Genomic DNA, 25697 nt, shown 5'->3' with positions numbered 1-25697 from the left:
GACCGATTTTTGACTTTCTATTTGCGAGACATCATCTCCAGAAGCTGACATATTTAGAAAGTCATTGTTAATCAGACAAAACCACAATTATCACGTGAAACGTCAACAAGCATAAACACAGCAAAAGCTTTACATGTGTGCCCTCATGTGGCAGCTGAAGATGACACAGGTGTGAGAGCAGGAACAAGGACATACATCAACACATAGTGAAGAAGACTGATGTTTTTATTGCACTGTGGTTAATGCAAGGGTGTCGGACACATTTTATTTCAGAGGTCACGTGCAGCCCAATTTCATCTCAAGTGGGCCGGACTGGTAAAATAGTCCCATAACAACACTTAAATTTAAACTTGAAAGTTTTTGTCGTTGTGGCGTATATGAGTATATGCAATGAAAATGTCTATATTTTTACAAAAACAAACCATTACACCCCGGAAGTGACAACAATCTCAACATAAATTCCATTTTAATGGAACCTTCTGGAGCAAAATACAGTGAAATGTCCCTCCAAAATAGTATATTTTACATATTTTTACAAACTCCCCCTGACAGCATGGGTTTGAGGCGAGTTCATCAGCAGTGAGGCAGTTATCTATCATGGCGGCATCACCAATATCTCAGGCTGTTTTCATAAATAGGAGAAACATGACGCCATACAAAGGTCAACCATGCAAAGGTCGTAGGTTGGAATTTGCACGTTTTCTCCAGGTATTCCACTTTCTCTCCACAGTCCAAAAACACGCATTTGAGGTTAATTTGTGACTCTAACTTTCCCGTCTCACTGTGTTTGCTCCAGTGACTTGTTCACGCTACATCCTACCTTAATTTTCCCTGAGCTGAGATTAGGTCCATTGCCCTGCACCTCTAAATTGCATAAAGCCGTATGAATAGACGCAAAAAAATAAAGAGTCTGATGCTTTTACTCTGCATTGTTGAAAAACATTTCTCACATGGTGCACTGCATGATGGGAGCATAGAGGCTATCCTGTATTCACCGTCACATGATATAACTCACTCGGCTCAAACAAGAAACCGGGTGTGAATGTATCCTGAGAACGCGTGGGACTGACGCTCCTCTCACATGTAACATCTGCAAGCAGCAACAACACAGCAAACACGCTTCTCATTAGAACAAAGACGAATATCTGTGGTTATATTGTGGGAGGTGTGGGGGATGGAGGTCATGTATTTACATTATATTTATATATATATACACACACACACACACATACACGCATGTGAGCGTGAGTGTGTGTGCATCAGGAACAGAAAGTTCTGCAGCCCATCCATCCGTATCATTTGCTTCAGTATACTCCTGCGCCTGGATACAGACCACACAGGCAGGACCTGATTCCCATCATCATGACAACAGGGATGCCGTGCAGCCAATCAGAGCCGCGTCAGCCCCGTGCCGGAAGCCGATTGGTCCGCAAGCCTGCAGCCTGTTGTGGAATGTCCATCTTTAACCTCTCTGCTGCCAGGGCGCTTTGCTCAGATCTTATATTTTCTCAATGCAGATTACAGCCGAGTGTGTAATCCTCCTCTGAAGTGGGCCGTCGTGCCGAAGCCGACGTGACGTTGAGTTGTTTTGAGTGTGACAACTGGAGCCTGTGAGGCGACCGGAATCTGGAATAAACAACCAGATATGTAAACTCTATGAAAACAGCAGAGAAAAGTAAAGAAGCAAATGAGCACAACCATCGTTCGGTGCATTGCATAAACGCGTTGCTCTCCTTAGTAATGATGAAGGCAATTCTCCCTAATGTGACTTAATACTCGTGTTTAATGGACTGTGCTTCAATGTTGTTGTCCTACATCATGCCGTATTGTTCAGTCCATTAGGATTACGCTCACAGTTCAAAATAACAAATATCGGTGTTAATCTTTCATAAATTAATATAATGTGAATGTGTAGATGGGATAGATTTATTTACAGTAAAGATGTGCAACATTTTAAAACACCTGCATGTGTATCTGTATGACTGGATAATGAAAACAAACAGATCTGGAGTATTATTGTTGACTGGAATACATGATGATGAGTTATGAACAGTGTTTTATGTCGGACTGATCTTCCTCCCTGACGTGTGCTGTCGTGATTTCTGGAGTTTTTAAGCATCGTCTGAGATTTAACTACTGACTATTTCTAGAGGAGTCCGGGTTAAGACGGAAACTGTTAATCAGGTTAGGAGCTCAGTGTCTGAAGGTGCATGAGGCCAAGTACCTCCACATCCAGTGATACCCGGTCATGTGAAGTATTAGTGATACCTGGACATGTGAAGTATTAGTGATACCCGGTCATATGAAGTATTAGTGATACCTGGACATGTGAAGTTTTAGTGATACCTGGTCATGTGAAGCATTAGTGATACCTGGACATGTGAAGTTTTAGTGATACCCGGTCATATGAAGTATTAGTGATACCTGGTCATCTGAAGCATTAGTGATACCTGGACATGTGAAGTATTAGTGATACCTAGTCATGTTAAGTATTAGTGATATCTGGTCATGTGAAGTATCAGTGATACCTGGTCATGTGAAGTATTAGTGATACCTGGACATGTGAAGTATCAGTGATACCTGGTCATGTGAAGTATTAGTGATACCTGGACATGTGAAGTATCAGTGATACCTGGTCATGTGAAGTATTAGTGATACCTGGACATGTGAAGTATCAGTGATACCTGGTCATGTTAAGTATTAGTGATACCTGGACATGTGAAGTATCAGTGATACCTGGTCATGTGAAGTATTAGTGATACCTGGACATCTGAAGTATCAGTGATACCTGGTCATGTGAAGTATTAGTGATACCTGGACATGTGAAGTATCAGTGATACCTGGTCATGTGAAGTATTAGTGATACCTGGACATGTGAAGTATCAGTGATACCTGGTCATGTTAAGTATTAGTGATACCTGGACATGTGAAGTATTAGTAATACCTGGACATGTGAAGTATTAGTGATACCCGGTCATGTGAAGTATTAGTGATACCTGGTCATGTGAAGCATTAGTAATACCTGGACATGTGAAATATTAGTGATACCTGGACATGTGAAGTATCAGTGATACCTGGACTTGTGAAGTATTAGTGATACCTGGTCATGTTAAGTATTAGTGATACCTGATCACCCTCCACTGCCTGTCACAGCAGCAGCACACTGTCAGTTTGGGGAGGAGGGTGCTACATCTGCCCCCGCAGGCTGCAGCCACGCCGCCTCGACAGCAGGGCTCTCCGACACGACCACTCGTGCCCCGTCGTCTCGGTCAAACCCCGACACTCTCCAGCTCCCCGGCTCTCTCGGCGGTGGGAAGGCAGGCGAGTCTCTTCCGCCGCCATTTTTAGGGAACTGCCTGTCGAGGGGAGAAACTTTGCTAGCCGCCAGCTCGCTGTGACAGTGACCGCCTGCCAGCGGCCAGCTCGATTCTTCCAGCGCCGATGACTGAAGCGGTTCAGGCTGAAGCCAACCATCACCCCGCACTTTGAAGACCGTATCCGGGGCAGGGCAATTATGCGGTTCAGATTAGCGAATTAGCATTGCTAACTCGCCAGCTAGCGGAGTCCCACTTTGATTTCTGCGATTTCGCCGCTTCGCGTTTCTGGACTGACGGGATTATCCTGCCCTCTCGTCTGCCTGCGTGGATCCATTTCGACCAGGTGAGCCACTGGTTAACTTTCTCCAACCTTTTTTTTTATTATTATTATTTTAAACTAACGACTAACGGGTCGTTCCTCCCCTGCTGCAGCGGGGCTGGATTTCGACATCTCCTTAGCTTCGCGTGCTAGCAGCAGCCAGGTTGAACGCTATTCAGAAAGCTAACGAAAAGTTGCTGTCACAACTTGCACGATCGCTCGATGTTTCCTCTAAGCCTTTCTTTATTTTTTAATAGTCCAGTGACACACTTGTAGCATTAAGGCGTTTGTTTTGAACGTGTCGCGCCTGTGTTTGGTCTGACCGTGTGGAGCAGCGCCGTAACGGCAGAGTTGCTTGTTTGTTGTGAATAATGGGCACAGATTCCCCTAAGCTAGCCACGTTAGCCGGCTAATCCGCTTTATGCAACTATGGTTGCAAGCGGTGTGCCACTCCCTCTGTTCTTGTTGTTGTCCACCCGAGGCTTGTACCGCGAAGTGAAACGCGGCAGCCGAGGTGTCTGTTTGGCAACTTTGTGCTCGACTGTGAGGGGGGGGGGCATCGTGAGTCGCACAGTGTGTGCGGACGGGCTGTGTCGGTGGGTGACATTGGGTGAAGCTCCTTTCTCTGTCCACCACATTGCCGTGGCATTGTGTTTACAAGCAGCAGCTCGCAGGGTCTGACAGAAAGCCTCCATGCTGTGTGTGAGCTGCATCCATCGGCTGTTTTTATGCCCTGACGTGAGTCGCATTCCTCCGTTTTTTTTTTGTTTTTTTTTCTGTGTTGATATTGCGTAACTCCGGCTATCAGTCAGCCAGCTCCCCTTCTGCTGGGCTTATCTGTGACTTTGCTGCTTAACTTATGCATGACACAGTGGATCAGCCACGCCAGGATTTAACGCCACACTTGGGTTGTGTATGCTCAAATAGCACACGACACGAGAATTGTGTCACCGAAGTTTTACTACTTGATTTTGGGATCTTTCAAATCTGATATTGACTTGTCTTATGTGCTATATTCACTGCAGTCTGAGTAGGATCCATGTTCTTGTTGATGTTATAAATGCAGCCAGGACTATCGTACAAACCATGAAAGTTCCTGCTTTTGTATGCTTTCTGTAACCTTTGCTGATCTCCAATGTTCATTTCTGTACCTGCATGCTCCCCTTCCTTAGTTTTCAAGGACTATAGCTCCTGGTAACCAGAGGTACGCAGCTACTATGGACTGTTATCATCCTGATACAGGAGAAGCCTTCACAAAGTTGTTTTCCCTCGTGTGCCAGTGGTATATCGAGGGTGCTGAATACGGACGGACTGCATAATGGTTTTAAGTGTCTCCCAGGAAAAATGGATTAGACACTGGAGCAAAGCCGGCCCTGGTTGCTCGAGGCAGTCAGACTCTGCAGAACAGACGCTGGTTTAACATCAGCCACCTGACCACTTTATCTTTACTTAATAGTCAATCGAAGTATGTGCTATAAATGTTAAGTATATCCAGTGGTGCTTTTACTGCACTGATAAGTATCTTTAGCTGAGAGCCAATAGACTGATCCTCAGGTTTGAGCTGTGTTGATCAGCTGTGGCGACATGGCAGGTCAAAAAGCGTACTCATCACTGGGGTGCTGCTCTCATGTGTCGCTTCATTCAGAGGGTTTGGGCCCGTTTTTAACCATTTATAAAGCTCTGTGATACAGAACTAAGCAAAACGTGAGCTGTTAATAGGAACCATCACTATCGACATTTGATTTAAAGATATTTGAGATGGACTGAACAGTTGGACACCAATATGTGATGAGTCAGTCGTGGATGCAGAGGAAAAATGGGGGTGTGGGGTGATAAGGTACATCTGTTGTTTACTGCACAATTAAAAAAAAAAAATCAACCATGGTGTTTAACACAACTTCATTCAAATTCTTTATTTTTACTTTGAGATGACTCAGAGGTCCATATTTCTCTCTGTAAGACATTGGATTTGGTGTTTGTGCTTCCACACGTGTTGTGGACGATGCCTCTTTTTTTTTCTTTCCTCATGTGCCTCTTGTTCAGAAGTAATTTGGTACATTGAAGAAAGTCATGACGTTAAATCTCAAGGAGAGGAGTGTAAGTGAAGCTCAGTGAGAGACGGTTCAGATCGTCTCGGTGTTTGGTCACTGCAGCTCTCTGTAGCACCGCTTTGGGATGTGTTATTGTTGACATTGGGTCAGCGAGAGAGTTTTTCACTTCCTCCACTCGGTGAAAGCCACAGTCTGTAATCAGTCCGGGAAACAGGAGCGTGGACACCCCACCCTCCATCTTGGAGGATAGAAATGTAGTGTGTAAGCCGTTTGAATAGGAGCACACATGTAGGTCATGAAATTAACATTTTCTCTGAACAAACACCGATGATGCTGCAGTGTGTGTGTTTTTTGGGGGGAAGCTGACTAATGATAGGCATGGAATCCAGTATATGAAGTCAGTATGTTGCCCCTTTCAAGCACACACAAGCTTCTAATGACTGGTAAGTTACTTCAGTTTGACATTTGTGTATTTCACAACCCTGACTGAGGCTGTTCTCATTTTGTTTGGATTAGACCGGTGATGCATATGATCCCTGAGCTCAGCTGAACTGTAAAAAGCAGATGCATCTCCTTTAGGTTTGGAAAGGACTTACTGATATTGTTGTTTTGAAGCTGTACTGTTATAATTGCTCCAGGTACACATTGGGAAATCTACTTCTATGTGTTGTAAAATTCTGTCTGACTGATGCGTGATCAGTCGTATTACCTAAGTGCATGCCCGTTTTGAATTATTTAGCAAACAGCATTTAGCATCTTGCTTTTTAAAACAAAGCATATCTCTGAATGGAACATGCATAGCTCTAAAAGCATGTGTTTTTTTTGGTTTTTTTTATTCAGATGTGTAAGAAACATAATGAAAATGATTCTCATAATAACAGTGTCCTGGCAGCACAATACACACAGTGGAGCTTTAATCGGCCTAAATAGCTGAAAAACATGAATGCTGTATCTTGGATATGTCACGATTGAATCTGTCTGTTCAGTTTACTGCCTGACCGAGTCCAGTGCACGAGAAGAAAATGATACAATTGCTCATATTTTTCAAGACTTTGCCATTTTCCAGTGTTTGGGAGTAGCTTAAATCAAACTTGGGACAATCAGCTCTAAAGCTTAAGGGGTTTTTAATTGCAGCCAGGTGAATAGTTGTTATCGATTAGCAATACGTGATGGTAATGGATCTCTTTGACATTCTTTGTAATATCATGTCTTCAGTTTTTCTGCTTTTTGTTGGACCAGCAGACAGAAAAATTGTTGTAGTGTATCTCCTCTGTGGCTAATCCGCTGCAGCTCGGAGAAATTCACTGTGGCAATCAATAAAGTATTTGATTATTTATCCTCTCGCTCTCTCCCTCCTCGGCCTCGTGTATCGGTTGCCTCTTCATTAGGCTCCTTGGTGATTCTACAGTGCAGCAGAAATCAATTCACATAATACATCAAGAGAGAATCCATTTTCTCAAGCGGTAAAGCCAAACAACTTTCGGTGTGTTTTCTCGGACATGCTGTTCTTCTTTGTAATTACACATCTTTCAGTCCAGTTCGCCTCCTGCAGGTTTTGTCTTGTGACTCAGTGTTTTGTTTCACCCAGTCTGTGAGGGAAGGAGATAACTACCTGACTAATTGTATTTTAGTTTTTTTTTTCTGTGTACATGTAGTATTGGACAGGTACAATAGAAGAGCCGAGCACTGTCCGCCTTTGTGTGAATGAATTCGGTTGATGCAAATCAAATGGTAAAAAGACATTTGACAAAATTCTAAAGTGGCTATAAATATGATGGAGATGGTGTTTGGAGTAATAAAAATGTCGTTTAATGTTCTTCTTTTCAAGTATTATTCAACTAGATGTGAACATTGACTCATCAGAAAGGAGGAAGTCCGGGTTGCCGAAAATTTTGCAAATGTATCGTTATCGTGATATGAGCATGCACAATATGCATGCCACAAGAGTGAACTGAACTGTGTGTTCATGCTCTCCAAATTCAACACAGCAGAATTTAGATATGAGAGAAAAAATTGATTTATCACGGTTGATTCACAAGATTTATTAAACTAGTGAAAATACTGTAATTTAATTGAAAATTAACGCAAATGAAAATTGGGGGGGTTTGGGGCAAGAAAGAGCATTTTTATTTAGAAGCACAAAGACAATAACATTGCTGTGTGAAAGTTTGTCCAATGTTTCATCTGTTCCTTGTATTTCTATCATTAGCTGCATTTACACGACCACTTTTGTGTCGCTCTGATTGAGCTCTTTCCCACGGAGAGATCGGATTCAACCGTTCACATTTACACTGAGTGAAGCGATCAGATGGATGTGCGGGTTTATATGCGCCAAAATTATCAAACTGATTGATGCCTCGTTTACACGCCAACGTTTTCAAGTGAAAGTGGAAAACCTTTGTTGCGTCTTGATGTCTGTTTACTCGACATAGGTGCTCCTGGTCTCTGACGAGGCACATTTTTGAAAACTTCTCCCAACGTGAAACTTTTCAAAAATGCTCTGACTTCATGGAAACGGGGGGGAAAATGTAACTTTTTGAAAATGCTGCTTCTGCACATGTGCTTAACGGTTATAGTAAATGGTTGTTCTGCACATGTGCGCGTAAACAATACCGTTTGTGCCGTGTTTTCTTTAGTTTATTTTTGGTTTCTTCTGAAACTACAACATTGTAGAAACTTTCTGCTTGTTGAGGGTTTGATCTGAGCCACTTCAGTGCATGACGTGGCAGTGTTGTCTTCTGCATCAACCAGTCATTCTTTACTATCGCCATTTTTCTCATAAGAGTTTGTGAAAATTCGTAACACACATGTGATCAAAGCCCCGACAATGGAAATTAATCCCATTTGCTGTTTACATGGCCTGTGTTTGAATCATGAGCAGGATAAAGACGCCTCACCGTCCTGATTGTGGATTGTTTAATTGTGTTACTTATGATTCATGTCCCCGAAACCAGAAAGATTTACTGAATATAACATAATATAAATGGCCTGTTACAATGTGAACTATTCAAATAATCTCTTCACTTTTTACCTTGTAAAGTTCTGCTACAGTAGCAGTATCTTTCTTTAAACTATCTTCTGTGCTAGTTTTTACAACGTTATCATCATTAGGAAATGCAATTAAATAAATACTGACAGTTTTTACTACCCTGTCAGTCCGAATAATCAGGAAAAACAGGCGTTATAAGTGTGTAATGTAACCCCAAGTCACATTATAAAAGCCACTAAATGGTCATTATGTAAATGGATATTACTGGTTAGAAGCTCACTGCCTTGACAGTTTGTTTTATGGCCTCACGTCGTAGTTCTGAGTGAAATCAATGTGCGCTAAGTCAAGCAAAGCATTTATAAAGAGATGTTTTGCTTTTTAAAAAAACAGTCAGGAACAAGTTAAATAGGGTTTAGTACAAATACACAAAACTGACCAAAATATTAGCCTGTTGTCAATTTATAATGAATTTATTCCTTTCATACTTACTGTTACTCAGTGATCATACTATGACAATTAGTCATTTGATAAATGTCTTGTAAAACACTGTAACTTGACCTGACACTCCTTTTCTTGTATCCTTGTCAAGATTATAGTCTGCTGATGTTGGAAAAATGTTGATCGGCTTGATTGGTGACATTTATAAAGAGCCCACGTGTCAGACTGGACAGCAGTCCACCGCATAGTTTCAATTCTTCTGGGCGTTTTTCAAGTAGTTTGAGGGGAAACCACACAAGCCAACACTTTCAAAAATACACTGTAAATATAGGACAGTCCTGCAGACAGTCGGCGCTCTACATGATTGTGTTACAAATTCAAGTACTTTCCTTCTAAATTCTGATTTGCAGACCTTCTCTTGGACTTTAACAGTGAAAGTTTGGACACATTTTGCAGCCAAGAAATCTGCATTACAGTGATTATCTAACAACTCTTATGAAAGAATTAGAAAAAAAAATATGTGAATGATTCTCTGTTCACCAAAATCCAACACAGAAAACACAGACCTCTGTTTGTGTTACTTAAGTTTCTCACCACGAGCTTTTTTTTTTCTTCTTTTTGTAGCTTTTATCTGTCTATGATTTCCATTGCCCCTCTGGTGTCGAGTGCATGCCAGTATAAGAGTTTCACTCTTTTTCACAGTCAGCTGGGTCTTTTCTTAGTGGGAGAAACCTTGTGACAGTGAGCTAACAGTGTGGTTTGGTACTGCAGGCGGCTCACTGGGTTGACAGAGCCGCTGCTGTCCTAACATCAGCCAGAGCTTTGACCTCTGCATTTCTCTCATGAAATCTCTCTGCTGTTAAGGTGTACAGGACACTCCTGCCGTTTGTGGACGACAAAATCATCCTATTCTGTGACGGGCCCATAAAACATGTCAGAATTCTGTGTAACTGCTCAATGTTTGAGGCTGAATTCATCCTGCTTGAGACTGCTGTTGAAATCTATCTTGGGGAGCTCGTGATGAAGACAGTGTAAGTGAATGAGGCTCACAAATAACTCTACAAAATTTATATTGATTGCTCTGATGGACTGGTGACTTGTCCGGGGTGCATTTTTCTCTTCTTTCAAACTCAGCTGGGATGGGTTGTATTGGGTAAGGTGATGAATCAATGGATGGAAAAAAAAAACTGATCAAACAAACACTGAGAGTAGTGTCACCTCAAAAGAACAGACTGAACAAGTGGTCACAACACTGCGCCCATTTACAACATGTTGTCGTGCGAAAACGCAAAACTTTTGTTGCGTTTTGGGTGTCCGTTTACACGACAGTGGTGCTCAGAGCCACTGAAAACTTTTTGAGATTGACTCCAAAGGTGGAACCTTTTGATAATGCTCCGACTCCATCATTGTGTAAACAGGCGAAAACACAACTTCCTGGAAATGCTCACCTACATCCCAGCAGAGATGCTGCTGCCATGCAAGCGCACCACTACCTTGGTAAATACTTCTTCTGCACACGGCCAACGACAACAATGGCTGCTATACGAATGTCCATGTGCATGCTATTGTTAATGTTTATAGTGAGTTGTTCTCTGCATGCATGTGTGTGTGGTTTCATTACAAAACTGAACAACAGCGCCCACGAGTGGCCCTATGTGAAAACTACTTGGTTTTCAGCATTTTTGCTGTTGCTGTCTAAACAGACATTGTTTTCAAAATGAAATGAAAACATAGAAACTGTGTGTTTTCACTTGAAACGTTGTTGTGACATGCAACATGCTCCAGTAACTCGATTTAAGGTTTTCAAATTGTTCCAAACTGCCTAAAGTTTGAGCGGAAACTGATTGAGGCTGTTGTGAATGCAGTGCAAATACGTCTTTTCTTTATTTGTAAGCCATTTTTTTTTACAAACACGAAAATAGAAGACCTGTTTTAAATATAGGGAGATCCTTGCAAACGATTTTGGAATATTTTTGTGGAAAAACATGCTTTAAAGCCTGGATAATAAGAACATCATCCACAGTATCAATCCCCACACGTTTTACATGTATTAACTGGAGCAAAACTGATGCATCCACTTTGGAGTACACAGTAAAAATTTGACCCCGCGTCCTAATTGATCGTCCAGTGCAGCTCGCCACTCATTACTGCCAGCCGCCTCCAGAGCCGCGGACGTGAAATCAATCCCCGAGCTGGAATATTCACATTGCCCGGTTGCCCCAGCACTTGTACAGATATGCAATAATTGCTGAAGCGATCTGAACTGATGGCGTTGTGATGACTCGGCAAGTATCACGGCGTCTGCACCTGGAGACGTGAGCATTGGCCAAAATCCCAGTTTAAAGAACCAGAGGAGCTCCTGACCTTTCTGAAGAAACTTTCTACAGATTCACTGCAGAAAGGTGCTTTTCGTCTGACTTTTGCTATTTCAGGAACTCATTTGTGAATTAGTTGTATTCAATAAGGATATTAAACGAAAGACCTTTAGACAAGTTTTTTCACCTCACAAAGTAATGTGAGACATCAGTGGATTTCCATGTGTGTAATGCTTCACATACAGATTTTGGTTTTCTCAGATGAAACGCAGGCGACCGTGACAACATCTATTGTGACTTAACATCTGTCGTCTCGTATGTTACAGTGGAAATGGAGCTTCTGGATGTTGTGTCACAGTGTTGCGACCGCAGACGGCCTGCGATGATTTGACTTTGTCAGGAATGTGATGACATTGGTCTCTAGCGCCTTCAGTTTAAAGTTACTGTTCTTGGGTAACTTTGTTTCTCAGTCGGAAGATTGCAGGTTTGATTCCCCCCCCCCCATGCCCACATGTCAAAGTGTCCTTGAGCAAGACACTGAATCCCAAATAGCTTATGTGTGAATGTGATTAACACTGTATAGCGATTTGAGGATTGCCCAAGCGGTGAAAAATGATAAGTGAAATCCATTTACTATTTACATGCATTTGTCTGTTGTCATCGCCGACTTACTGATGTATCAATGTCACAGCGAATACAATTCTAAGACGATTTGGATTGTTTTTATCATCTTCATTAGACTGGTTTTGGAGAGATTTTGAAATCCGAACAGGAACTTTGTTAATGTGTGAATGCTGTCATTTGTGATCCATACCTTTATTTTTGTCATTCTGACTTCTTCCGTACTGCGCTTCTCCTCCTACAATCTTTGACTGATTTGAACCATTCGAATATCAAAACATGCAGCTTTTTAAGGATGTTTCTGCTATGCTGTATGCTTTGTGTATCTTTAACCGTTTCTGAATAAATTGCAAAAAATGCAATAACGCAAATAAATGTCCCATGCAAAGCGGGTGGGAGAGGCACCCCATGGAGGAGACCAAAGTAGATTAGAGTCTCCCCTGTGTCCGGAGGGTTAGGTTACTCCCCTAACATTAACCCCGTCTGGATCAGGCTCCGACACTCATATCCACCCTCGGGATAAAGCCGGTGTAGAAGACGGTTGGATTTAAATGTAGTCAAATGTTGTGGTTAACACCAATTGACTACAAATTGACTTGTAAGAGAGACTCTGGGCCATTGGTGCGGATTAAAGCCTCAGTTTCAGCTCGAAACGTTTTGCTCAGATTTTCTGCCAGCTCCTCTCACCTGTTCAGAATCATTGTGTTTGACCTGACCGCTACTCACACCTCTTCCTTTTCTCTCTTCTCCTCCCCTAGGTGTCCATGTGCTGCTTCCTCAGACTCGCCCATTGCCGCAGATGAATCGTCAGCTGCGTCGGCACAGCTCAGCACCCAGATAGTCCCGTCCCCTTCGCGTGGGTGATCAGGGACTACTTTAACCAGGATGCCCTCCTCTGTACGGGCGGGGAGCCTAAAAGATCCGGAGGTGGCTGAGCTTTTCTTCAAAGAAGACCCAGAGAAGCTTTTCTCTGACCTCCGCGAGATCGGCCATGGCAGCTTTGGCGCCGTCTACTTTGTACGCCAACTCCGTCTTCACCTACTTGAGCTCATTAAGTTGAACACGTTAGAAAATGTGGACTCAGACACAGATCATTGCTGATCCAGAATTGTGTGTTTCAGTAGTTACCAAGTAACTAGCACTTCACACTTTGTCCTCAGAATCATAAGAAATAGTTAATGAAGAAAAGTTACTCTGTATGGTGAGAATGAACTGTGTATTAACTGTGCAATCTGTGTTTCCCAGGCACGGGATGTGCGCACAAATGAGGTGGTGGCAATTAAAAAGATGTCCTATAGTGGCAAACAGTCTAATGAGGTGAGATAGATTGGGTTTGTATAACACATAACAACTTGATCATAAACTATCCTTGCATGTAGAAATGTTTCAAAATATGTCTGATACATCAGAGTCAACATGTAAGACAACTTTTTGAGTGTCTTTTGGACAGTTTTGAGATGAATCAGCTGCACACCAGCAAGAAAGAAACCACCGTTGGATGAAATGCACAAAGGTTTACATATTAGAAGCAATTTACACTCTAAAGTGACATTATAATGGAAAATCATGAACCATTGTCCACAACAAACTAAGAAGCTGCTATAGAAAAGTGGAAAGCAACAAAGCTTTAAATAGATGTTGGTTAATGTCTTTTTTTAATGTATTTCTCGTCATTAAAAAGCTGTTTAGAGCTCTGTGGTACTATGATATTCATGTTGAGTCCTTTTTGTGACACTCAATTTCACAATTTTCTGACTTTCTCAGTTGTTGTCCCGGCGTTGTTTTCCCTGTTTGCGCCGCTGATCATTTCGGATTAGCTATAATCAGATTAGACGACAACCACCTTCCTCCTGCTTGCATTTGAAAGTGTGCACAGACATACACACTCACACACGCCGTCACCTCAGGTGTGATCAGAGCGTCACTCGTTCCTTCTCTCCCCAACAGAAATGGCAGGACATTAAGAAGGAGGTGAAGTTCCTGCAGAGGATCCGCCACCCCAACAGTATAGAGTACAAAGGTTGTTACCTCCGTGAGCACACAGCATGGGTAAGCGCCGTGTTTTCATGGTTGCATCCGTTCATCTATACGGTTAGTGAGTTAATTTAACATTCCTCCTGGTTTTCAGCTGGTGATGGAGTACTGTCTGGGTTCAGCCTCCGACCTGCTAGAAGGTGAGCAGTGAAACCCCAAATCACTCACGATCGTCGACCGAGCTCACTGAACAACACGCGTGCATGTTTATGCGGTTTTTATGAGCTGATGCTGATTGTTTCACTCCTGCAGTTCATAAAAAGCCTCTACAAGAGGTGGAGATCGCTGCCATCACACATGGTGCTCTGCAGGGGCTGGCCTACCTCCACTCCCACAACATGATCCACAGGTGAACTATAATCCATCCTATTCTCTTATTCAAGCATCTACAAGTTGATCTCAAAATTAAACTGTATATTATTTATTTGTGATTATTATTGCTTCCTGTTTTTAAGATAGATCTTATAAAACAGTTTCATGTCTATAATCCTGTATTTTTGATTTTCATGACTTAAAAGGAAAAAAGACTATTTTAGTTTGCATAAAACATCTAATTTGCAAGTTTCACTGAATTGAATTATGGGAAAGATTAACTCCTGCACCTATAGGATCACCACAGTATTATCCTGGTCTGTAATGTACATTTAAATTTTTTACATTTTTGTTCTCTCAGGGATGTAAAGGCAGGCAATGTCCTGCTAACTGAGCCGGGACTGGTCAAACTGGCAGACTTCGGCTCTGCCTCCATCGCCTCACCTGCCAACTCATTTGTGGGAACGCCATATTGGTGAGTCCTGACGCAAAGCATTTCGACCCGACGGCGTATTCAAGTGAAAACACAAAACCTTCGCAGCGTTTTGGACGCCCGTTTAAACGATAATGGTGCTTGGAGCCACTGAATACGCAACTTTCTGAAAACGTTCGGCCTCCGTCCTCATGGAGACGGCGGAAACGCTGCTACTGTTCACCATGTTCCTCACGTTGCCATGGAAACGTCAAACTGATTCTGAAACTGAAATGGCAAAAACGATGCGTTTTCCCTTGAAACGGGGCCTAAAACTACCGAGCGAGTTCTGGTGTGGAAGAGAAGTTGAGTGTCTCTGCAAATAGTAGCCGGGATTGATGAAATGGATTTGACTGTGAAAGCATTTGAATCTGCTTATACACACACACGCACACACACACACACACACACACACACAATGCCGCATGCTGACATATTCAAATGTTTTGCCACTGGGGCTGTCGGGGACAATATGCACACAGGACAGAGACATTGTGTGGTTCGTTATATCTGGAGGGGGGGAAGAAAATGGAGGATGGGTGCAGTTGGAGGCGCGTTACATTATTCAACACAATATTTAGTTCAGTATTACACAATCAATCACAATTTATCTTGTGAGATGACAGAAGAATTAGGAATGAGGCTACTGGGGTCGGCGAGTTCACATCCAATATTTAAGCTGCTAAAAAATTAAAAGCGCTCATTTATTCCGCTGCGCCTTTTCATCTCAGAAGGAAGGCTTTAGGAAGACTTTTTCCTTTAGATATTAGTTTTCAGACTTATTACTGTGTTCCTGTTTTCCTCAACCACTTTATCTCTGCCCTGCCTCCCTCCACAGGATGGCCCCAGAGGTGATTCTAGCTATGGATGAGGGCCAGTATGACGGGAAGGTGGATGTCTGGTCTTTAGGGATCACTTGTATAGAATTAGGTGAGTAAAAAAGGTTATTTATGTTGTATACTTAAAAAAAACAACTTCCATGAATAGCTAATTTGTCTCTGCGCTTATTAAAAAATTCACAAAAATGGATAAAATCACATTACTGAAGTAGATAGGGATTATTTGTACTTAAAATATGGCATATACAGTGGAATAAAATAGGTAAGTGAATAAAATCTATATGAAATAACATCACATTTTCCTAAAAGCTTTATGAAATATGAACGTTTAAGCTTCAAAGACCAAGTTTGTCTTCATATGCTTGCCTTTAAAATACAAAGACTATATCAGGGATGTCAAACACATTTCCGTTCAAGGGCCACAGACGGTAATTTCATCTTGAGTGGGCCTGACTGGTAAATTAGTGCCATAATAACATTTGAATTTGACATTTTTTGTTGTTGTGGCGCAGAATATATATATATATATATATATATATATATATATATATATATATATATATATATATATATTGTTGTAAAACCAAACAATAACGGCCGAAAAAGACAACTATCTCAATATAAAGACAATTTTAACAAAATGCAGAGAAATGTCCAAAGAAAGATCTCCTATAGCTGTTACATTATCCATATTTTTACTACGTTGTGTCTGCTAAATTTGTTAAAAATAAATCAATGTTTTCTTGGAGCCTCTTGCGGGCCAGTTTTGGCCCCCAGTCCTTATGTTTGAAACAACCGCTGTAGATGACAATATAAACACCTGTGACTATACTGAGTCTAACTATATTAATGAATAATATATGATTGGCGTTCATTGATTTTTGTTTATTTAATTCGACAGAATTTCATGTTTCCCCATTAAAAATTGTTCCGTGTTTTTGCTTTTTGCTGAGTGGTTGAGAAAATCATGCTTCAGGTTTTTTTCTTTTCCCAGTGAGTTGAATCAGAATGAGTGTAAACTTTGTGTTTGTGTTTCAGCGGAGAGGAAGCCTCCCTTGTTTAATATGAATGCAATGAGTGCCTTATACCACATAGCGCAGAATGAAAGCCCCACGCTGCAATCCAGTGAATGGTGAGGTGGCACACACACTGCTTACACACCAGTCCGCCAAAACATTATGACCCCTGACAGGGGAGGAGAATAACCAATTACATGATCATCGTCAGTATCTATCAGAATTGGTTCAAAGAAGAAAAATCAAACTGGTAACAGAGTTGTTGATGCACATTGAGGTCGCTGCTGACATCCTGGTGTCAAATAACACCGCACACTTTCAGAGGTCTGGTGCAGTCTCTGCCTTGAAGGGTCAGTGCTGTTTAGGCAACAAATGTTACGTCTGATCAGATTGTTTCTCTTTTTAACGTGTAAAGTGTTTCCCATTTTTGATATAAAGTTGTTGTATTTATGTTTTATATTTTGTGATTTTGTTCTCAACCTCCATGTCGTCGTCTCTCCTCCAGGTCGGACTACTTTAGAAACTTTATCGATTCTTGCCTTCAAAAAATCCCCCAGGACAGACCACACTCTGACGACATGTTGGGTGTAAGTGTACACACACACACACACACACAGAGAAACAGAGCGCCGGGTCAGTGTGTTAAGGTGGGAGACTGACGAGCTCTCTGATGATAAACCTCTCTCTCTGATGTTTGCACTCTGTTCTTTCCCCCTATAAGCTTCTATTTTGATTCACTAATCCTCTACTTCCGGATTGACACACACACACACACACACACACACACACACACACATACACCCACCGCTTGGTTTTGTAGGAGGAACAGAGATGTAATTACTTTAGAGATGTGACTTGTACATCCATTGTTAAGTAACTGAGCAGCTGTCACTTAGCCCGCTAATGGACTCACTGCTGCTAATGGAAGTTGTCCTCAGGGTATGGACGCACGACACACTGTTGTCTGTCTTCTTTAAATGTTAAATTTCAAAGTGGTACTAACCTTAACTAAATTGAAAAATGCTACCAATGTTTCTTGCATGTGACCTCCTGCAATTTGGAGTTCTGACTTTCTTTCTCTCTTTGTATTATACATCTACCCACCAGCATATTTTCTTCACAAAAACAGAGTCACTTGTTGTGCTAATGAGCTTTCAGGCATTTTGGTATGTCTTCTCCCATCTTGGCGAGTCTAAATGATGTTTCTGAAAAACCAGTTGAGTTTGGTAACAGTTGTAAATGATGTGATTCCTTCTTCTTCTGACTTTTTTTATTAATAATGTTGTTCTGTGTCTTCTCCCTCATCACATCTTCCTCCAGCATGCGTTTTTGCAACGTGAACGTCCAGACTCGGTGCTGATGGACCTCATTCAGAGAACCAAGGATGCGGTGCGAGAGCTGGACAACCTGCAGTACCGCAAAATGAAGAAGATCCTCCTCCAGGAGGCCCACAACGGACCCACAACAGAAGCGCCCGATGCAGACGAGGTTTGTAGACGATTAAAACTTGAGCTACTTGAACATTGATGGATTAAGATTTGCGGTGGGCAAAGACATAAATCATCCACTTCTGTGACATCCTATCACATGGAGAAATTAACCTGAGCATGCATTGCTTTGTATGCATGTCTCTGTGTGTGTGTCCTCTGTGTCTCTTGGTCTTTTTCTCCTCTCTCTCTGCGCTGTTCTCACTCGGTCTGCAGGACCTGGAGCCGGGCGGAGGCCGGACGGGAACGGTGAACAGCGTGGGCAGTAACCAGTCCATCCCCAGCATGTCCATCAGTGCCAGCTCCCAGAGCAGCTCCGTCAACAGTCTGAACGAAGCAGCGCAGGACAGCCGCAGCGAGCTGGAGCTGATGGACGGAGACCACACGGTCATGTCCAACAGCTCTGTCATACACCTCAAACCGGTGGGTGACCCGACACCGACGCACTGTGTCTCACAGACTTTTTCACAGATCCAGACGAACACGAAAAGCTGATGTTGATGTTTTTATGGTGTCGACGGCTATCCAACGTTGTTATTCTCCGTCCTGTTTTGTTATTCACGCCCAACATTTCCCAGCCTGCAGTGTCTGGTGTTATTTACTCTTGCAAAACCAATTTGTCACTAATGTTGCTCTTCCCTTCCCAGGAGGAGGAGGAGAGTTTCTCTGGGGAGCAGGCAGCCAGCAGCCAGCCCACCGAGCCGCAGGCAACACCAGCTCAGGCCCCGAGGAAGCACTACCGCAACCGAGAGCACTTTGCCACCATACGCACAGCGTCACTAGTGAGAAGACTTCACTCTTCTGTGCAGCTCTCTTATTTTATTTAATGATGGTTATATAAAGGGACAGGTCTATTTAAAAAGACTAAATCAAACATTCCACAAGTACCAAACCCTTAACACGCTTCTCTTAAAGCTGCGCACTTGCGTTGAGTTTGAAGAGGACTGATTTTTCTCCCCTGTCCCCGCCTTGTAGGTTACCCGCGAGATGCAAGAACACGAGCAGGACTCGGAGCTGAGGGAACAGATGTCGGGATACAAACGCATGAGACGGCAGCACCAGAAGCACCTGATGGCCCTGGAGAACAAGCTGAAAGGGGAGATGGACGAGCACAGGCTCAGGCTGGACAAAGAGCTGGAGAGTCAGAGGAACAACTTCACCCAGGAGATGGAGAAGCTGCTCAAAAAACACCAAGCGGCCCTAGAGAAGGATGTATGTAGACAAAAGATTCTAACTCTGGAGTGTTTAATCTGGGTCCTACATGTTTTCAAGGTGTTTCTGCTTTAGCACACTGGATTCTGATAAATAAGTCATCACCCGCTCCGTCGACAGCCCGACGATGACACACTTCAACAGGGGTGTAATACATGTTGAGTATGATGACAACCAGAACAACACTGATATCCTGATCCGAACAGCAGATTGTCGCGAGATGCTGCAGTGAAAGCCAGCTTTCCCTTTTTCTTTGTGAAATTACTTAAGCAATAAATTCAAACCCTGAGTGTACAGATTTCATGATACTTCTGGTCAGAAACACGGAGGACTGTAACCCCTTCAGACCAGAATTCGATGCCTCTGCTATAAATGAAACATTACTTCTTCGTGTCATTAAAACAAGTTTCATTTCAAGTCTTGAAAAATGTTTTTGTTCACTTCAGCTGAAGACGTTTAACAACGACGAGAAGAAGTTTCAGCAGCACATTCAGGTTCAGCAGAAGAAGGAGCTCAGCAGCTTCTTGGAGTCTCAGAAGCGGGAGTACAAACTACGCAAAGAGCAGCTTAAAGAGGTAGCTCACATTTAACCCCCCCCCCAAAAAAAGCCTGTTATGTCATTATGCAGAATGTCACATATGTGTATGATTGTACTTCTCTGATTAACGTGTTTGCTTCAGGAGCTGAGTGAGAACCAATCGACTCCCAAGAAAGAAAAGCAGGAGTGGCTCTCAAAGCAGAAAGAGAATATCCAACACTTCCAGGTGAGGGTTTATTGTGTATTGTTTATAATGTGCATTTTATTTTTCTAAAAGTTGAAAAATGTACACGTGAGTTGTACAATGTATTGATGTCACGTGTCCATTTCCAGGCGGAGGAGGAGGCCAACCTGCTGAGAAGACAGAGGCAGTACCTGGAGCTGGAGTGTCGGCGCTTCAAACGCAGGATTCTCATCGCAAGGCACAACGTGGAGCAGGATCTGGCCCGAGAGGTACGCACACGCTCGGGGAGAGCCACGCTTTCTGTGTCGATGCCGTGTGTGTGTGCGTGATTCATTCAGCTCATTTGCGTTTTCAGGAGCTGAACAAGCGGCAAACTCAGAAAGACCTGGAGCACGCCATGCTGCTGAGGCATCACGAGTCGATGCAGGAGCTGGAGTTCAGGCATCTAGGAACGATCCAGAAAGCCCGAGCAGAGCTGATCCGAACCCAACACCAGACCGAGCTCACCAACCAGCTGGAATACAACAAGAGGAGGGAGCGGGAGCTGAGGCGGAAGCACGTCATGGAAGTTCGACTGCAGCCCAAAAGCCTCAAGGTACACGGACAGATTCAGCTCTCTCCCCCCAAGCTGTTCTCCACCACAGTATCCTCACTCATGATTCCCTCTTCCAGTCCAAGGAGCTTCAGATCAAGAAGCAGTTCCAGGAGACGTGTAAAACCCAGACCAGGCAGTACAAGGCCCTCAGGAACCATCTGCTGGAGACGACGCCCAAGTCCGACCACAAGGCCGTGCTCAAGAGGCTGAAGGAGGAGCAGACCCGGAAGCTGGCCATTCTGGCCGAGCAGTACGACCACTCCATCAATGAAATGCTCTCCACACAGGCTGTGAGTGTCTGAAGGAGAGGGATCAAATGTTCAGTAAACATAAATAATATCTACCAATTTTGAATGAATTAATGGTTTATTTCTGGTCATAATTCAACACATAGAAAAAACAAACACCAACAAATACTGATCTTATTAAATGAACAAGAGAAGGGAATAGTCTGAAGCCAGTGATTTGTTTATGCTTAAACTATATATTCTTAGGAATAAAGAAGAGAATGTCCAACTTACAAAAACCCCAAAAGACAAAGTTAAAAGTTCTTCAAGAACTGTGTAAAACATTGTAACCCAAATAAATCACATTGATTCAGTAAAGTTGCATTTTGCCTCGGTGACTAATATTTTGAAAACTGTTGTTGACCTCATGAAGCTGGGCAGGTGTGTTTATTGTCTCCCTCTCATTCGCCGTCCTTCAGTTGCGGTTAGACGAGGCTCAGGAGGGCGAGTGTCAGGTTCTGAGGATGCAGCTGCAGCAGGAACTCGAGCTACTCAACGCCTACCAGAGTAAGATCAAGATGCAGACCGACGCACAGCACGACAAGGAGAGGAGGGAGCTGGAGCAGAGGGTCTCACTGCGGAGGGCTCTGCTGGAGCAGAAGGTAAAATCTGTTGCGATATCGCGGAGTGACAGTCCTCTCTTTAAGTGTTTTTCTGCGTGAATTTTGCAAATTGATGTCCCTTTCAGTAACGGGTGTTTATTCTTTATCTAATATTTCATTATGGCTTCATTTGGCAGTAACAGTGCTCATCAATAAACGCTAAAAACAACTGTGAATCAGCCAGCTGTGAATCAGCCAAAAAACACAATCGCAACAACTCAGTCAAAAAATATCAAGACCAAGTTGTGGGGGTACATCCTATTTAAGTTGCGCAAAAAATGGCATATTTATCAACTTCATAACATTAACGTCAGCTTTCACCATGATGCAGGATGCCAGGATAAATGTGATCATGAAACGTGTAATGGTGTCAAAACTTCAGTATATTCAGTATTAAGGAGTAGCGTCGATGTATTTATTAAACCTGATATTGATTCTTCTTTTCTGGACTGAAAATATTCCAATGGACTTATTTTTGTTTGAGACTGAAACATTAGTGTTACCATCCTCCAAGCCCGTGGAAATTGATTCAGAGCCGCATCGCCCCTCTCGTATTGTGAAATGATGTGTTTGTTGTGTTTCTTTCTCTCCGCAGATCGAGGAGGAGATGCTTTCCCTGCAGAACGAACGACTGGAGCGGATCCGCTCTCTGCTGGAGCGCCAGGCCCGGGAGATCGAGGCCTTCGACTCGGAGTCCATGCGGCTGGGCTTCAGCAACATGGTGCTCACCAACCTGGCTCCCGACTCCCAGGGAGGCTGGGGGGGAGGGGGCGGCGGAGGCCAGGGGGCTCAGGGGGGAGGCCACTGGCCCGGAGGAGGCGGAGGGAGCGGCCAGCACAGCAGCCACCACCACCAGGGCGGCTCCAGCTCGCAGCAGCCTTGGGGCCACCCCATGTTGGCCGGCGGCCCGCCTCCCTGGAGCCTCCACCATCCGGGAGGGGGGAGTCAGAGGAGCAGCCAGGGAGGCGCAGGGGCGGTGAGGAACAGCCCGCAGGCTATGAGGAGGACGTCATCTGGGGGGAGGAGTGAACAGGGCATGAGCAGGAGCGCCAGCATCACCTCTCAGATCTCCAACGGATCCCACCTGTCGTACACCTAATGATCGCACACACGTTTTACACACAGCCGTGGGTTTATGTAACCCCGATCCTTCCCCGTCACCGCTGCTCTCGTCAGTCTGTGGAAACCCAGAAGAGTCGGACGCAGCCGAGCCGCCACGCTATAGTGTCATATCTGACCTCATGTTAGTCTCTGCTGCCATAGACTGAGTAGAACATTCACCTCGTGTGCTGCGGAGGGACTTGTTAGCAGTGTGTCGTTTCACACACTGGCTTAAAGCTGCCGTGGTCACGCAGTTGGGTGCATTTTGAAAAAAAAAAAAAAAAAAGCTGTGTGCAGCTTTTAAGAAGACATTTACATATGTGTCCGTGTGCGTGTTCCCGCTGAGAACACTGAATGAGATTATTGTTGATGTGCAGTTGCAGGGAAATGAGAAGAGGAGAGGAGAGTTAAATACAGATGAAGCCAAAAGAGAAAGAAGGTTGTTTGTAAGTTAGAACCAGCATCGTGGGTCAATGAATATATGCATCTGACTGCGTAAGAGTCACTAGTCGGTCAGTTCACCTCAAACACGCACTGTGTGAGGAAACCAGACACCAGAGTTTTAACCACTACAACAACATGTGGCCAAAATCTAAACTATGAGATTGATTAAGCAAAACACAAAGCTACATATTTCTGTGAGGACTTAAGGCAAAGCTGCTGAGATGCCAAAGGCGGAGGGTTTATTATAAATATTCATGCCAAAATAGTGCCAGAAAAGTGCAGTTTGAGTTTAGTTAACGGCCAAGTAGATGTAGGTGCATGTGTTGCCACACCAGAGAAGAGAAAGCTCGCCGCCGCCGTCGTCTCGCTCTCCTGGGTTTCTGCAGACCTCGGTCCTTCACTCTCCCGACGGTGGAGCGTGGGGGATCCCGCAGCCTCAGCCCTCGTGACAGGGATGGGTTCTTCAGCAGCACCTAACCTCAACTCCCAACAGTTTCTTAAGCTTCAAGTCTGCAGCGAAAACGCTGCACGACCGCCCGAACCACGCCTGACACCGAGCAGAGCCTCGCCGCAGGCGGCCCTGACTCTGGCACGAGCCTACACACACACACACACACGCACACACACACGCACACACACGCACATGTTAAAAGTGTATGTTAACTTTGCTAATAAATGCATGTACAGTGAAAGTCGAGTCGGAAGTGTAAAAAGAGAAAAACTGAGAAATTTTTGAAAATAATGGCACACCTGCAAGCTGAGTCGGATGTAAGTGAGCGAAGCACTCGGCTCCGAGCAAAATTAAAATCCGAAAAATTATTTGAAGCTTTTCTGTTTAAGCCACTTGATCGTCACATCTGCCCAAAAGAAAGAGAGAAAACAAAAAAAACTGATTTTTATCAAAAGAAAACGTTTTGAAAAGCCCTGAAATGAATGAGGCCAGACGGAGGAGCCGCAGCGCCCTCTGCTGGTTGGTGACTGCTGAATGTCTCAGTGGGCGGATGGATGGGTGGTGATGCTGTGATCTCCGCTGCCATGCCCCTGCAACCTTCCCCCAGTGTGACACCCCGCTCTGTCTCACCCCCCTCCGAGCCTTTGGTGGTCGACACCCCCCCCTCCCCCGATCTTCATCTGCAAACAGCTCTTTCAAGTGGAGGAACGAGAGATGTGCATTATTCTATAAATCTATATTGAGAGAAAACGGAGGGGTTATATAGAGAAGATAAGAGTTGAGTCTTATGTGAAATGAGGAGATTATATGCATTCTGATTCTCAGAGGTGGAATGTACAGGAAACGTGTTAATATTGTATATTTTGAATTCATGGAAATCTGATCAAAGACAAATTAACTTGCAGGCACAATGGTCCGGCGTTTAGAGCGAGCCATCGATTTTTCCAGCCGCCGAGGTTTCACTGTTGTGAAACGTGTTCCAGATATTCTGTCGTGAGCGACACACCTTTAGGTCGGATTGCCTCAGATTACAGGCAACAGCTCTGTGCGATAGCGTATGAGGATGATTTTGCACATAATTTGAAATTTAGCTAGATGCAGCCTCCTGCGTTGGCGTTGCGCCACATGTTACTGACATTATCGTACTCGGTAGAGAAGACTTGGCCTGTCTGAGTGGGATCTTCAGGAGTTTAGAAGAGTCTCGGGCTTGAATTAAAGAGACAAAAATCTTTAAAAAATTAAAAATAAAAAAAGAAGAATTCTAAGACTGCTGAAACACTAGCTGGTGCACTCTGTGACCTGAAATCTGAAATTCTTGCACAAGCCAGTGGAAATCTGTCCACCTTAGTCGTTTGAGAAATCTTTAGGTGTCCACACACCTTCAGACTCCATCGCATGGCGTACACCACCTGTGTAACAAGCACCGACTTTACGTCTGACTTCACCAGAAGCATTTTCCACGCTGCACTTAATTTATTTGCCTTTAAAGAAACTCCCACCATCCCGCACATTTTATTTTATTATTTTTTTCCCCTTCCTCTCAGATCTGAAAACGACAAACCGAAACCCAGAAAGCCGGCGCGGCGTGGAACCGGCAGACTTTTATCCCACTTTCTTTCGTGTTTTTAATGCCAGAAGCAGTTTTATTTCTCACGTGTCGTCTGCAGAGGGCCAAAGCGGGACTGGCGAGCCCCTCTCTTGTGTTTACGAGGCGGTCGGGGCAGAGCGGAGCTTTTTAGACCTTGGTCACTCTGAACTGGCTCGGTTGCACTGATTGCACAAGTGACTGACCAGATGAAAGAGTCTACTGTGATCCCCCCCCCTCCCCTCCCTCCTCCCCTCCCTCCACCCTCTGAGGGGCGGCTGCCATTGGCTGAAAGTAGGCGGGAGGCAGGGTTACGTCTCTGTACAGTCTGTTTATCAGTATTCCTTTTATCCCTCCTGTCATTTGATGGATCTTGCTGTTTTATTCTCCCTGAGATCTGTATTAAACTGTATTAAATTGTATAGATTGTGCAAAAAAAAGAAGAAGAAAGAAAGCTGAATGTCTCATAGCAGAAGAGAAAAGATATT

The 25697-nt window shown here is 43.7% G+C and overlaps 1 protein-coding gene across 1 annotated transcript; it reads left to right on the top strand.

Moving 5' to 3' along the window:
- The first annotated feature begins 3252 nt into the window (after positions 1–3252).
- taok1b (TAO kinase 1b) lies at positions 3253–24849 on the top strand. The gene is made up of 21 exons (XM_080483321.1): positions 3253–3660; positions 12809–13067; positions 13296–13367; positions 13998–14099; positions 14179–14224; positions 14337–14433; positions 14758–14871; positions 15707–15798; positions 16746–16839; positions 17229–17310; positions 18044–18211; positions 18427–18633; positions 18858–18992; positions 19186–19422; positions 19869–19997; positions 20103–20186; positions 20294–20413; positions 20500–20739; positions 20817–21029; positions 21446–21628; positions 22224–24849. Exons 2-21 carry the CDS (start codon positions 12936–12938, stop codon positions 22725–22727), a joined length of 3051 nt encoding a protein of 1016 aa, XP_080339447.1. The 5' UTR covers positions 3253–3660; positions 12809–12935; the 3' UTR covers positions 22728–24849.
- The last annotated feature ends 848 nt before the right edge of the window (positions 24850–25697 follow it).

Source organism: Lipophrys pholis (assembly GCF_963383615.2).
Source record: "Lipophrys pholis genome assembly, chromosome: 16".
Taxonomy (NCBI): Eukaryota; Metazoa; Chordata; class Actinopteri; order Blenniiformes; family Blenniidae; genus Lipophrys; species Lipophrys pholis.
This window is presented reverse-complemented; position numbering and strand designations above follow the sequence as displayed.